Raw genomic sequence first — 15,952 nt, 5'->3', positions numbered from 1 at the left:
ATCCTCAGGACCACCCAGGACCACTCCGCTTTCCGGAGACTACTCAAGACCTGGCTCTTCGAGCAGCAGTAACCCCTTCGCCCTAGCGCCTTCAGACCCGCACGGTTGAGTAGCGCGCTTTATAAATATTTATGATTTGATTTTATGATTTGATCCATGCTTTCCAACTACAGACCCATCTCCTTCCTACCATACCCGGCAAAGGTCTTAGAGAAACTAATCAACTGATGCCTCACTGACCAACTGGGCAACCACCAGATCCTTGATGCTACATAGTCCGGATTCAGGCTCAACCTCAGTACAGAAATAGCATGCATTGCTGCCACAGAGGCATCTATCTGATCAGAGGAGTCGTGGCAGCCCACATTCTCCTCGACCTTTTTTCAGCATTTGACAGGGTCTCACATCCCATCCTCATCAGACGCCTGCATGAGACTGGCATCCAAGGACCAGCTCTCTGCTTCTTCTTAACAGATAGAGCACAAGCTGCAGCCCTGGCAACTGCAAATTCATCTGCTGAGTGCCTCAAGGTTCATCGCTCAGGCCCCCTTCCAAGCACATATGATACCTTTGGCAAATGCCATATACTCAGACAACAGCAAAAACCTCTCCTACACCCATGACACACAACACATATTTACCCTCTCAGCAAGACCCCAACACAAGAAACAAGTTCACCACCTGCATGACCAAAGCCGCTAATGAAAGCCAACTGTCTCAAGCTCAAAAGTAGCAAGAAAGAAGTAGGGATCTTCGGGAAGAATACATCACCATAGAACTCCAACTGGTCTGTGGCTGAACTTAGACCCATACACAGCACCCATGCCAGGAACCTTGGAATAATCTTCAACAGCAAACTGGACATGACCACACAAGCTAATGCCATCACTTCATCCTGCTTCCACACCCTGAAGATGCAGAGGAAGAGCTTCAAATGGCTCCCAAACAACACCAGAAAAACTGTCGCTCATGCCCTAGTCACCAGCAAGTTGGACTACGAGCACACCCTCCACGCCAGGATCACCAGATAACTCAGTTTAAGACTACAAATCATCCACAAATCCTCACACACACATTCAAGGCACTACGCAGCTTAGGTGCCACCTACCTGAATAGTTGCATCTCTGTCCACCAATCACCCAGAACTTCCACTCAGCATGACTCCTACTCGCACACATCCCACACATACACCGCACCAGATCAGGAGGAATGGAGTTATCTTGCATTGCTCCTACAGTATGGAACAACCTCCCACTCGACATTATAACCTCCTCCTCTCTTCTTGAATTCCGCAATTAGCTGAGGACCTGGCTTTTCAATTAACCAACCTACAACATGCAGCAGGCTACCCTTGCGAGTGATAGCTGCTTTTACAAATACACATCTCATTGAAGCATGACCGATCAAAGTAAAAGCTACTCTTCAAAAGTTACTCCATTGCTCATGTTTTTTACCTCCAGGGTAGGAATTGGAAATGTGTGGGAGTTACCCTCAGTCTACCCTTATAGTATGCAAATCTCTTGAAGGGGATCGTATGCTCTACGACCCATGACATACTATGGAATAGCAGGATACCAATGATCCAAAGAACTAATGCCCGGTACAAAGATAGTAATGTTAATGATTCATTTCCTTGGCTTGGATCTTAATCCTAAATTGTACTTTTCCCTAAATAGGTATGTGGCCATGCAGTCAATAGATTGCAAAATATTTCAACAACAAAGTTTGAAAACTACAATGCGGAGGGCAAAGAAGATTATGGATTTTAAAGGCTTTGAAGGTAGCAAAAAATATGATTCTTACCAAGGGGAAGTCAAAACTTAAAGCACAGGAAGGAAAGATCTTACCAAACTAGTGTCCCCAAAGAAGTTCCAGTAAAAATAGTGAAAAATGTGCAATTTGGCTATATTGTTATAGTGGGAGAAGGTCAAAGTTCGGAGGCCGGCTGAGTGTGGGGGAGCTACTAAACGACTGAAAGACCATAACTAGGAGCTGGAGCAATGCTGACAAAGAGGTTTTACTGGCAGAGCACAGGCTAAATATGCAGAAACAAAGCAGGTGAGAATTTGGGATTGGAAAGCCACCGAAGAATGATGTATAGCCTAAAAGACAAGCTAAACAATTTGGAGTGAGAAACAAGAACAACGTTACAAAATTTGATATAACGAGTGGCCTGTTTGTGAGAGCCACACTAAGTTTCCAAAAGTACTGACTTTGCAGGTGGTGCTGGCACTGATTACCTATTTGAAGCCATTGATACTATTAATTAAATTCAGGGCCACTGGAATTATGTGGCAGGAGAGGGCCAAATTATGCGGCAGGGTTGAGTAAATTATGGGGCAAGAAAAGCGTAATCATGCAGCATAGTGCAGCACATTTGGTAATAGCAATGCCGCAGTATTTCGTTATTTTTAATCTTGGTAACAACTATGGATGCACCTCCTGAGTACCTATTTAAGACCCAAATATAGCAATAAGCACAGAAAGGTGACCAGTTCAGCTTTCCAAAGGGCCTTCCAATACACAGCAACTCGTGCCACTGCATTTTAGTAACTTTTTAATCCATAGAGCTAGAAACCATTTTATTTGGTTAAAATCTGCAGATTAGGTGGCATATGATGGATTATGTGGCAAATATACTTATGTAAAAATCACCGCTGCCGCACAATCGCATAATGCCAGTGGCCAAGAGTAAAGATTGTCATGCTTACTTATTTGGGAAACCGGACAAAGGGCTTATGAACTCCCTCAAAACTCAAATTTGAGGTTACTCTACCAGTAAAAATAAATCCCACTGACTGTAGGTGATTCTGACAAATGTCATTCTAATGCAGAATTACTCAGGTATAGTAGTTCAACTCAAGTACATTAACAGGGATATACAATTTCATATTCAAAACAAAGAATTCAGTTTACAGAGATACATACAATTCAATAATTCTTAATCACCGCTGAATGCCATTAAGTAAACTCATTACTGGCCACCTCACATAAGGAAAGGGGATACTTAAGTCAATGTCTGTACATATTGGTCCCAAATATGGTTCAACCACTACAAGCTGAATTGCTCAAGAACATGCATGACAGAGGCAGCAGATCTGGCCCCAGAACATCCACGAGGAACAGGAACAAACAGGGCACTTGTGTCAGGAACCAGCAAGGTATCTGTGACTTGAGGACGGCTATCACCTGTGTGTGGCATATTTCTTTAAGGCTGTGGCGGACCAGCCCTTGGTGGCTGGAGAGCTGAGAGGAGCAGGCCAGCCTGAGTCAAGGGTGGCACTTCCGGGTCACAGCGGATAGTGGCGACATTTAAACACCAAACAGGCTTTAAGAAGCTGCCTGGCAACGTTCTGTGATGAGAATCTAATTATTGGGAATGTTCTGTGCCTTTCATCAGGACAGAAACGCTCCCTGATAAGTGAGTCATTCTCTAACTGGAGAGTTTCTCTGTGTCCTGTGCTGCAACCTTAAGAGCTCTCTCTCATTCTCTCTCTCAAAATTCACTCTGCCTTTTCCTCTGGTGTTTGGCTTTGTCTGGTGCGTCCTGCTTGGTAAGGATAGAGCCACATTCTGGGAATTGAGGCACATTGCTATTAGAACACATTGGGTAACATTCGTAAAACCTGCAACTCATCTCAGGGAGCCACCATTTTCTGAGACGCTCACTCATCTCCAGCAGTCACCATGTTCCTGAGATGCTCACTCATCACAGGGAGTCACCATTTTCCTAAGACAGTCCTCGCCTCTAGAAGTCACCATTTTCCTGAGATGCTCACTCATCACAGGGAGTCACAATTTTTCGGAGACACTCACTTATCACAGGAAGTCACCATTTTCCTGAGGTGCTCACTCATCACAGGGAGTCACAATTTTCCTGAGACGATCACTCGTCTCTAGCAGTTACCATTTTTCTGAGATATTCACTCATCACAGGGAGTCACCATGTTCCTGAGATGCTAACTCATCACAGGGAGTTACAATTTTCCTGAGACGATCACTCGTCTCTAGCAGTTACCATTTTTCTGAGATGCTCACTCATCACAGGGAGTCACCATGTTCCTGAGATGCTAACTCATCACAGGGAGTCACCATGTTCCTGAGATGCTCACTCATCACAGGGAGTCACCATGTTCCTGAGATGCTGACTCATCACAGGGAGTCACCATTTTCCTAAGACAGTCCTCGCCTCTAGAAGTCACCATGTTCCTGAGATGCTGACTCATCACAGGGAGTCACCATTTTCCTAAGACAGTCCTCGCCTCTAGAAGTCACCATGTTCCTGAGATGCTGACTCATCACAGGGAGTCACCATTTTCCTAAGACAGTCCTCGCCTCTAGAAGTCACCATGTTCCTGAGATGCTGACTCATCACAGGGAGTCACCATTTTCTTAAGACAGTCCTCGCCTCTAGAAGTCACCATGTTCCTGACATGCTCACTCATCACAGGGAGTCACCATTTTCCTAAGACAGTCCTCGCCTCTAGAAGTCACCATGTTCCTGAGATGCTCACTCATCACAGGGAGTCACCATTTTCCTAAGACAGTCCTCGCCTCTAGAAGTCACCATTTTCCTGAGATGCTGACTCATCACAGGGAGTCACCATTTTCCTGAGACGATCACTCGTCTCTAGCAGTTACCATTTTCCTGAGATGCTAACTCATCACAGGGAGTCACCATGTTCCTGAGATGCTAACTCATAACAGGGAGTCACCATGTTCCTGAGATGCTAACTCATCACAGGGAGTCACCATGTTCCTGAGATGCTCACTCATCACAGGGAGTCACCATGTTCCTGAGATGCTGACTCATCACAGGGAGTCACAATTTTCCTGAGACGATCACTCGTCTCTAGCAGTTACCATTTTTCTGAGATATTCACTCATCACAGGGAGTCACCATGTTCCTGAGATGCTGACTCATCACAGGGAGTCACCATTTTCCTAAGACAGTCCTCACCTCTAGGAGTCACCATTTTCCTGAGATGCTGACTCATCACAGGGAGTCACCATTTTTCTGAGACAAGCTTAAACATAGGACACACCGGAGAGGAATAAGAACCTTCTTCCGCCCATCATATTTGCCAATCACAGCAATGCAGCTTCCGTTTTGTAGGAGTTAGAAACTTACTTAACACTGATACCCTGATGATCCTGCACCCATCCTATAGGTTGCAGTTTTCTACTAAACAAATGCAGTGCAAATGTATAGCTCGCAAGATGTCTGCGTTGAAGTTCCAATGCAAGTTCATGTGAGAAGTTCAAGTTAAGTGGATGAATAAATTATTTCGGTTTAACACCAATGACATTGTTTCAATTAGTCTCATCTAAGGCTTGTATGTGTAATGATCCTTATTTATTATGATAGAAAACATTTTAACAATAGTTCACCCTCTTGTGCCCTGACTGTTCGGTCACAATTCCAGCTCACTGATGGCTGCAAATCAACCGCAATAGGTTCTATGCCTTGTATCCCCCCGTTCCCCATAAAACAGCCATTATAGACACAAATGTTCCTTCATGGCTCTCAGGCACATGTAATGTCTGTAAATAAACAAATGTGCTGCTCTTACCTTCAGCTGCTCTCTTGAAAAAGACTTTGCAACTTCCGCAAGTCAGAGCTCCATAATGGCAGCCCGAGGCTTCGTCTCCACAAATGAGGCAAGTCTTCTGTGGCGGGAAGTAATAGTCTATGGGCAAGATGTGCTCTCTGCCAGGCTCCAACCTTCAGGGAGAAAACACAGGGATCATAAGCACCACTGACATGGAAGTAAGAAAACTGTTTCTGTTCTTCTGCAGTACATACAATTTCAGAGCAACCTTGCAGAATTCGATACTGTGTGTGGCCTCTTATAGAGAACCATGGGATAGGGCAGTGATCCAAAAAGTGTGCGCGCCGGCACCCGGGGTGCCCTCCGAACTCGCCAGGGGTGCCGCGCACACCTTGGGAACATTGGAAATGCTTTCACTGTGTGAAAGTAGACTCGCAGTGTCAACAAATCATACTTGATGGATTTTACAATTTACATCCTAACATTGCAAAAACCTAACACGTTTGGTTTATTTGCAGTGGGATTCTGTCTCTTTCATTCTACTGCACGGCACCATTCTAAAGCCATGTTACGTTTAGAATGGAGCCGTGCAGTTGCATGAAAAAGAAAGCATCACTTTGCCAATAAATCAAACATCTTAAGTTTTTGCAATGTTACATTGTAAATTGCAAAACCCATCAGTTTCATAGTGTTTCCAATGCCAGGCTTTCTCTTTCTTACTATCGTACAGCTAACAAAGCCACACGGTAGTATAAAAGAGAAAGAATCAGAGTGTAAACAAATCAAACTTGATGGGTTTTACAATTTACATTGTAACATTGCAAAAAGCCAACAAGTTTGATTTATTTGTACTGCTATTTTTTCTCTTTCATACTACTGCACGGCTCCATTCTATAGCCAAGTTACGTTTAGAATGGAGCCATATGGTAATTAGTATGAAAAATAAACAATTACAGTGTAAATAAATCAAACTTGTTGGGTTTGTGCAATGTTATGTTGTAAATTGTAAAACTCATCAAGTCAGTGCTTAATTTGTAAATAAAAACGTGGCAGTGCTGAAAGTTCTCCTCTGAAATATGTGGCTGCTGCTATTAAATGTGTGAGCACAGACTACTGAGGCAGCGTAATCCTAAAGCGATTTTAGGGCTCTTTAATCGATTTACAGCCACTCCCTGCCCCTTCAGCTCACTTTTGCAGCTTTCTGATTTCTCCCAACGTGGAGCTTTTCCCTCTGTCTCTTCCTTCGTCTTTCCCATATGTGTCTTTTGATCGCAGTAAATGCCTGATGCAGAAAACTAAGTGCTGTGCCCTCCACTAGAAACCCTGTTCTCAAATTAAGCACTGCTTCCACTGCAAATATTTCTCTTTCATACTACCATACAGCCAATAAAGCAGCACGGTAGTAGGAAAGAGAAAGACGTGCAGTGGAAACAAACCAAACATTACGGGTTTTACAATTTACATCGTAACACTGCAAAAACCTAACAGGTTTGATTTATCTGCACTGCGATTCTTTCTCTTTCATACTACCATACGGCTCCATTCTAAAGACGTTACGTTTAGAACAAAGCTGTACGGTAGTATGAAAAATAAAGAATCACAATGCAAATAAATCAAACTTGTTAGGTTTTTGTAATGTGCATTTGTGGCCCAGAGTAACCCATGTGGGAATGCCATGTGGGGGAGTTATGGAAGACACACCTGTCGCAGAAGCCCTTTACCGGCTTTATCCCAGTTATTTTCAGGGAGAAAAATGGAAGTGCTCCATCGACCTGGCTTGCATCCCCTCACCGGTAAAACAAAAAAAAAAGTGACAACACTTGGACCCACGGCCAATGGCCAATAAGTCAAGGGAGCCACAGGCCGGAAATGTTTGGAACCACTGATTTAATGTTTCATCTCAAAAAGGGAAATAACTTGTACAAATGATTTTTCTGCATATTTTTCCATATTTGTGCTGCAGATTTAGCGCTAGCATTTGCTGGTGGCACTGGCACTGATTTCCTGTTTTCAACCATTGATACTGTTAACTAAGTTTGTCATAGCAGCTTATGTAGCTATAAAACAGAAGAAAGGCCTTCTAAACTCCCTCAAATCATACGTTTGGGGCTAGTCTGTCAAGAAGGACAGAACTATTGACATGCTTTTACTATAATACGTGATTCGAATAAAAAATATTCTAATCCAGTTTCAATTGAATTCAACTCAAGTACGAAGCATGAGGCATAAACCAAGAAGAACAAAAAGCATCTCTGAGCACATTACCAGGGATATACAATTTAGTATTCAAAATGAGGCATTCAATATACAGAGATGCATCTAATTCAATAATAGCTATTCACTGCTAATTGGGGTTAAAAGGCACTGGATGTAGTCTAATAAAGGAAGGCCTGTGATGCGAGAATGTTAGAATTAGCAGACAGCAGAAGGATGACCAGTAGGAAGTTATAGTTAGGACCTAGTTTCCTTAGGGAAAGCGTTTTTTTGTTTTGCTTATAACTTTGTGGCTCTTTGACGCATCTTCACATATTTTTCAAACATAGTGCACCAGTCAATTCAGCTGCTATCTGGAAAGTTTTGGGGTGATTCGTCAAGCAGGGCAGAGAAAAAAGGTGGTGTCCCAAATGCATTTTCCACATACAATTTCCTATAGCGATTTGTGACATGACTACAGCCCAAACCGATGAAACAGAATCATGCCAAATTCGACAGAAAGCTGTCTTGGTCCAGAAAGATCTCTTTTATGTAATTTGGTGCAAATCTGTTCAGTAGTTTTGGAGTTATTGAAGAAAAAAGATTTGTGTATATCTAGAAATGTGGATCCAGCGTGGTGGATCTGCAGACACACCAAGAGCAATGCCGTGATTGGCTGGCTGCAACCTAAGAGAAAAGTTGTGGCTGCCATTTTGTCAACTGAGACACAGCTCCCTGGGGCGGGGGGGGGTGTTAATAAAGATATAATAGCATGTACTCGATCAGGATAGAGGTATCCTGACCCCATGGGAGGTCCCTAATGGAATCCTCATGGGCAAGAAATTGTTCCAAAACGCTTTTTTTGGGGTGCATGAGGATTTGTCAACCTTCTGCAGCGCAGCCCCATGTGTGAATCTGTGACAGATCTGCAGAGTCAGACCCAAATATAAAAAATACACCACTGACAGACCCATTCACACACCCACTGACAGAACCACAAAACTATTACCACACCCAGTCATAGACACACACAGCCACTCACACACCCAACATAACCACTCATACACACTTATGCACACACCCTCACACAAGCATACAGCCACTCACAGACCCACTCACAGGCCTGCAAAATCACTTGAACACACCCACTCCTAGATCCACATAGACACTCATTCACACATTCATACACACACTCACAGACCCACAAAGCACTATCGCACTGAGTCACAGACCCACACACCCACTCACACATCCACTTACACACACACATAACCACACACACACAACCCTACAGCCACTCACACACCCATTCACAGACCCACAAAATCACTCACACACACACTCAAAGAGCCACACAGAGACTCACACATGCACTCATACACTCACACACCCATACACACCTAGTCACACACCCATACATCCACTTACACAGCCACTCACAGACCCACATCATGGGGTGGGCTGAATGTGGGAGGTTGGCTGCACGCGGAGGTTGGCTGGAAGGCCTGGCCAAAGTCCATGCGCAGTGGCAGCTAGATGAACGTATGGTAATTAAAAGTTATTTTACGTTAAAAAACCTAGAAATTCACTGAAAAAAAATCAAAGATTAATGGGACATTATAGTTGGGACACAGAAGTCAAAAAACCTTAGCAATTCAAGAAAATAAAACAAAGGCTACAGGCACGTTAGAGTTAGGTTTAGATCTTGCACACACAAGATCACAGAAATTCAGCAGTTATAGTTATACTTATCTCGAAAAACTATAACTCATGCCCTAAGGTAACTATAACTCGCGCCCTCATCATGCAATGCTAATTACCTCACATAATACATCAGTCATAACATCTTCTACGACACCATAGATAGTATTACTGCAACATTTGCTGAAAAACTATTGATGAGAAAACTGCACGGCGGCTGCGCAAGATATATGATATATTTATATTTGATATATTGCATTCTGATTAGTATTATCCTTATTTGGTTTTAGAAGATTAATAGAGTGTTATTTTGCATATACATAGCATGTTAAACTCTAGAGGGCATAATGATACTCTTATGTAGTTCTTACTATAGATCTTTGTAGAGCTGTAAACAATCACAAGTTGTTACTCATCTGAACCATAACTGTTGGCCTGATCATGGATAGATGAGAAGAGAGACCTATTCAGGAGCTGTGCCACCCTGTGAGCACAGCTATTCTAATGTTTTGGGACAGGAAGTTATAAAACCCATGCCCTGAATTTTGGAACTGATTTCACTTTAAGGAAATAGAACTTCATCCAGGTGCAAATTACTTCCTTGACACAAATAATACAGCTCAATATTTAGAAGAACTAATCCCAATCATTCTGCCTCTTTTTTGTGTTCTGAAGGACTTGTAAGGGCACCAGACAAAGCAGAGGGAACAGAAGGGAGGCCTCAGGCAGATGCCAAAGGGAGATGAATCTGGGTGCAAACGAGGTAAGACTAAATCTTAGGATCCAAAGCCATATTAATAAAAAACATGCAGCTTGTGAACTCCTTTCCTGGTGTTTTTGGAGGTGTTTTTGTTCATTTCCTGACTTACAAGTACCCAAGAATGGCTTAAGCGAAGCACTGTCTGTGACTCGCAGGTTGCATACATTTATTTCTGTGCCAGGCGTATGTATGCCACTGCTTATCTTATTTTCAACACTGAATTGTCTACAAGGATTTACGGGGAAAGACTTCACTCCTCCTTTATCAACATCCTCTGGAAGTTCAAAAACGTAGTCGACCACTCAGTGATGAAAAGCCAAGGGTAACGCCCACTGGTAACTGCTGCAGATGCTCTGCGCAATCAAGATATTAAGTCGTAGTATCCATGGTAAGGGTGAGGACAGGGGCTGTTTGCCTGACTTAAGGTCACTTTCATCAAATCTTGTCAGATCCAAATTAAAAACACAAAGGAACGCACTTCTTGTCTAATAAAAGCACCAACAAAGTTTGATATGACGTCATAATGAAAATAGAGTTATCTGTAAAATCTAGCATCACGATAAAGTGTGTGGGTGCTGTGTGAGGCCCCTGGGGAACTGATCTCTCCTAGGGCCACATCAGACCAATGATATGTTTGTTATCAACTTTCTTCACAGCAGCTACCTTGGAGTGGAAAAATCAAGCACAAACTGAATGACCGTGGTCAGCCCAAGTAACACTTACCAATATGACAGACATTTCAGATCTCAGAGCAAAATCCAAAGAATGCCCTTTTGGGAGAGTTGGCTGCAATGTCTAACACTAAACCCCAGCGACTTACAAATCTCAGGAAACTGACTAATGAAGAAACTGAGAGGGATGAAGAAGGACAGAAGGCATTAGGGAGGGACATGTGTCAGACATCTCCAGCCAATGTAGGTATAACAGGGACCTGAAAGTCCATGCAACTCTTGCACCCGGGCACTGATGCTGATTTACAACCACCACAGAATGTCTTTAGCATACAATCGAGGTAGCAGGGTTGACCTCATCAGGAAACTCGAATTCCATAACTAAAAGTCAATGAACTTTGGTATCGATAACGAAATCACATGTGGCCTTTACACGTTGAACCCTATTAGACACGGTACCTTGAAATAAATTAATATTTATAGGACAAAGTCAGGGGAAATGGACTGAAGTGCGCTGGTCCCTATTTTTACTACTACAGATTTAATTTGATTTTGTGATATTGGAAGGGCGGCGCGGGCCACAGCATTAATATTACACGTTGTAAGGTGTTTTCTATGTTGCCTTTAGATGTGGGTATTGTATTGTAATCATATTTATATAGCGCTTACTACCCCTGACGAGGCGTCAAAGTGCTTTTCGGTGAGTAGCACGCTACTCTGGAACCCAACAAGAATTAGTGATGGATTAGTATCAGGAAATAATAGGTACAGTTTTAGTATTATTATGAGTTAATTTGAGCCACGGATATGAGGGTTTATTAGTTAGATTGACTGGAGTAATGGAGGGGTGGAGGAGGAAAGAAATCCAGAAGTGTTAATTGGGAGTATATCCTTAATTTACTCAACCCAAAGGCTTGGGATGAGTAAAGGGGGATGGAGGAGGGAAGAGTATGTGGAAGGGTTAGGGAGAGCATAGAAGCAGGGTGAGATAAATGCGGGATAATTCAGTAGGGTTGTGTGGGAGGTCACGGTAGTAGAGTGAGGTTTGGTGAGTTAGATGTGGAAGCGGAGGGAAGAGATTAGGCAGAGTTATTTAGGAGATGAAAGTAGTAGAAAGGATTTGGGATGAGTCAGAGTGAGAATGGAGGATAGTTTGATAGAGACATGACATATGATGATGGGTAGATAAGTGTGATAAGATGAGAGCAGGAATTCATAGATATCTAGTATAACAACCCACCCAGGAGCCATGCAATGACCCACAAACATGCCAAGCACAGAAACAACATATACACATATATATATATATATATATACACACACACATACAAACACACATGAATACACACACATATGCATATACAATACATAATTAAAACCATGGGTAAAATATACATAGTCAAACAGGTTTAAAGAGTGTGTGTATTTTATTGTTATGACATAGTAGCGATACATATTTTCTAAAGAACTATACATAACTAGAAATATACACATAATCTGAAAAAATATTTATCCACATAGGCATATGCAGTCCATAGTTGTTTGAATATAGTGGTTATGAAGGAAAGAGCCAACTCTTGAGTAGTTTTCTGAAGGCAAGAAAGTTATCTGTGGCTCTCATAGTTGGGAGTAATAAATTCCATTGTTTGGCTGCTTGAACGGAGAAGGATGTACCACCTATAGTCTTTTCCTTGTATGGTGGTGTTCTAAGGCGGGGTGCCAATCTTGAGCGGAGGTTTCTTTGTTGGATGTATTTGGTTATTTTGTTTCTGATAAAAAGCAGTCCTGTTCCATGTATAGCTTTGTGGGTGATACAGAGCAGCTTGAAAGTGCATCTTCTGGCAACGGGTAACCAGTGTAGTGCTCTCAAGGCAGGGGAGATGTGGGCTTGCGGCTTTATATGTAGTAGTAGCCTGGCTGCGGAATTCTGGATACGTTGTAGTTTTTCATAATAGATCGAGATGATCCATGGTAGAGGCCATTGGGATAATCCAGTTTGGATAGTACAAATGAGATAGTAGCTTGCACCTTGTGTGGAAATCCGAGGTGGGGGAAGATGCGTCGTAAAGTCTTCAAGGTGATGAGGCTTGTTCGTGCTAATTTGTCCACTTGGGCATTCATAGTTAACTTGGAATCCATGGTGATTCCTAGGTTTTTAACTTCCTTGGATAATAAGGAGCTGGTCCGAGATCGTCAGGCCTGACGCACAGAGGGTCATAATTTTTCCAGTCACCACATATGAGTATTTCTGTTTTGGAGTTATTTAGTTCGAGATGGCTCCAGGTCATCCACTGATCAACGGCTCTGAGGCAACTGAAGATTTCTGAGTTTTCAATGTTTTTGGGGCATTCTGATTTAAGTAGTATTTGTGTGTCATCTGCATAGTTGTAGCATGTGAGATGGAAATCACTGACCAGTTCTGGTAAAGATATCATGTAGACGTTGAAAAGCAAAGGTGAGATGATTGATCAAAAATGGTGCTCTGCCTCCGGCAAAGCCCACAAATATCTGATTATCCACTCTGTCCTGTTGAGTGTGGCTGATTTAGCACAAGACTTCACTTGTGGGATTCATTCTATACAGACTCTGCTCCTTGTTAGGATGAGAGACGAAAAGAGGTTCAAAGAGTGACTGGCTAGCTTGGCCATATAAAAAGGCCAAAACCACCTTAAGAAGGAGGACCAAGCAACTACGCAGGACTAACTTGTTTGGGGATTTAAAAAAAAAAAAAAACTTTTAAAAAGGTGGATGAACTTAAAGCACCTGAAATTCTCCAACAATACTGCCTTCCGTGTAATAAGTCAAACTGTACGGCAATGCATTGGCTCACAGGAAGATGACACCAAAAAATCATAGACATCATTCAAATGTAATGGGAGGAAAAAAGGTAAAACAATACTCTCAGAAACGTACCACTAACGGTGGTCTAACCAATGATGGTTTATTCAAGATGTACATCAAAGCTGACAGAGCACCCAGGTGTTATGATGTTAAGTATGTTTGACCACTGACTTTGTTTTTCACCACTGTTCATATTAGTTGTTCAATGTTCACCAGTAGCACATTACATTCTGTATTCGGTTTAGTTGTTTATTGGCTTTAACGTGGCATTAGACATTATGGGCACATGTAGCAACATTCAGAACTGCGACCCGCAAATTGCGAGTCGCAACTCTGAATGTTGGATGGTGTCCCTGACACCATCTGCGATTCGCAAGGGGGTCTCAAGTGCCCACCCCATGAATAATCATGAGGTGGGTCGCAATTTGCAACCCCCCTGCGAATGGAGGCCCCCACAGGGATGGTGGCCCGCTGCGGACAGCAGACCACTATGTCTGTGACTGCTTTTTACTTGCACTGACTACTGCGTTATGGGGAATATGTGACGCACGGGGTTATTATTTGTGTAAAATGAAATAAAATTGTTAATGGAAAAATAGGGAAGTGACCAAATGCTCGGTAAAGGCGATTGGACTAAAGAAAACCCTCTCGGCCTGATTTGCACTATTGGTTCAGTTTTTATGGGAAAGATGCTGATGCAAGTTTCCTAGCAAACTCATAAAAAGGCTCTTATTGGCTTCTCACTCATGTGTGTGACATTTTAAAAAATATATACGTGCTCTATTTAGAAAGAAAAAAGCTGGAACGTTTCCTGTCATTAACTGAACTTTTAACTAAAATATTTGAAACAAACACGCAATTACGCGCCTCGACAGCGCCTGGCAATCCATGGCATTGGGAGCGCATCGCCTGCTCTATGGGAGCTGCCCTCCTGCCCTCTCCTCCGGGTGTCTAGGATCCCACTTTTGTGCAGGGGGGATGCCCTATCCCAAACATAATGGCTGGGAGCTCATACCTCGCTGTGCATTGGGTCTTGGCTAAGACGTGGAACTCAGCTGATGTGCTTTCGCGGTGGGACCTGACTGGAATCTCAGAATTAGGTGACTTCTGGGACTAGAACCACATAGTGTCCTTTGATCATCTCAAGACTGAATTTGAGGCTCCACAGCTCTCAGCTCTTTAAATACCTGCAGGTACGGCAAGCCTAGGAGGTCCACAGGGAAGCCTTAGGGGTAGTAGCAAATTTCTATCCCCTGGAGGCTAAACTGACAGTGGAGCCGCTGGGCAGGAAAGTAATTTTCCATCTCTACAGATCCCTGCAACTCGGCACCGTGACTCCCTATACACACTATATCGCAAGTAGGAAGACAGTGTTGAGGAACAGGATAACCACTACTACAGGAAGCTAAAATGGCCTTGTGGCTATTGACTATACCAGCTACTCTTAGATTCATATAGCCTTATAGCCCACTGTATTGGGCTATACCGACCATTAAAGGCTCGCTCCAGTCTAAAGGCCCAAGCCGAAGGCAAGGGCCTTTAACAAGGGAGCAGGACTTTAATGTCGGTATAGCCTGGCAATGGAGGGCTGTAAGGCTATTAGAATATTCTGTCACTAGAGGGAAGAATGTTCTAATAAATAACGGAGTCCTCCGTGAGGCCTTTGCTCACAGCAACAGCTGAGACCAACCCTGGAATGTTGGAGCTACGCGCTTCTGCCAGCCATTGGAAGCCCGGAGCGCTCCACCGTTTTCAATGGAGCTCCCAACATTCCAATGTTCTAATACGGTTCAGTTTATTCCACCGCATATACTACAGAGGGGTTGTGGAAAATGGGGTGGGCTGAGTCGCCCAACTACTGGCGCTGTGTGGATATAGATGTGTCCTTTTTCAATGTAATACTGGCCTTCTCAGTCATAACCACTTACTGGAACGCAATTCACAATGGTCTTGCACAGCTCATCAGTAGAACTACCAAGGCTATTGGAGGGCTGGGCTAGGAGTAGATAACAAAGACTGCAAGCCAGCATGAGATATCTGATAGCCAAAGGGGTCATAGCAGGATGCCGGAGACACCCACACCCTTCCCAGATATCAGCTTGGTCATGAGGAATGGACAGCTGCTCTATGGTAGAATAAAAAATCTATAAATGGGGAGATTGCACCTCCAAACAGTACAAGATCTGGGGCCTGTGGCTTTCAGGTTCTACAATTGATGGAGATTGAGACTTTTT

At 43.1% G+C, this 15,952-nt stretch overlaps 1 protein-coding gene across 1 annotated transcript in view; it reads right to left on the bottom strand.

Moving 5' to 3' along the window:
• Positions 1 to 15,952, bottom strand: part of AR (androgen receptor) — a 351,022-nt gene that overhangs the window by 125,967 nt on the left and 209,103 nt on the right. Inside the window, exon 2 of the mRNA XM_069210179.1 lies at positions 5,574 to 5,725. Within this exon, the coding sequence (XP_069066280.1) occupies positions 5,574 to 5,725 (152 nt within the window). The remainder of the gene's footprint in view (positions 1 to 5,573; positions 5,726 to 15,952) is intronic.

This window comes from Pleurodeles waltl, chromosome 2_1 (assembly GCF_031143425.1).
Source record: "Pleurodeles waltl isolate 20211129_DDA chromosome 2_1, aPleWal1.hap1.20221129, whole genome shotgun sequence".
Lineage (NCBI taxonomy): Eukaryota > Metazoa > Chordata > Amphibia > Caudata > Salamandridae > Pleurodeles > Pleurodeles waltl.
The sequence above is the reverse complement of the archived record's forward strand: the minus strand, read 5'-3'. Positions and strand labels throughout refer to the sequence as shown.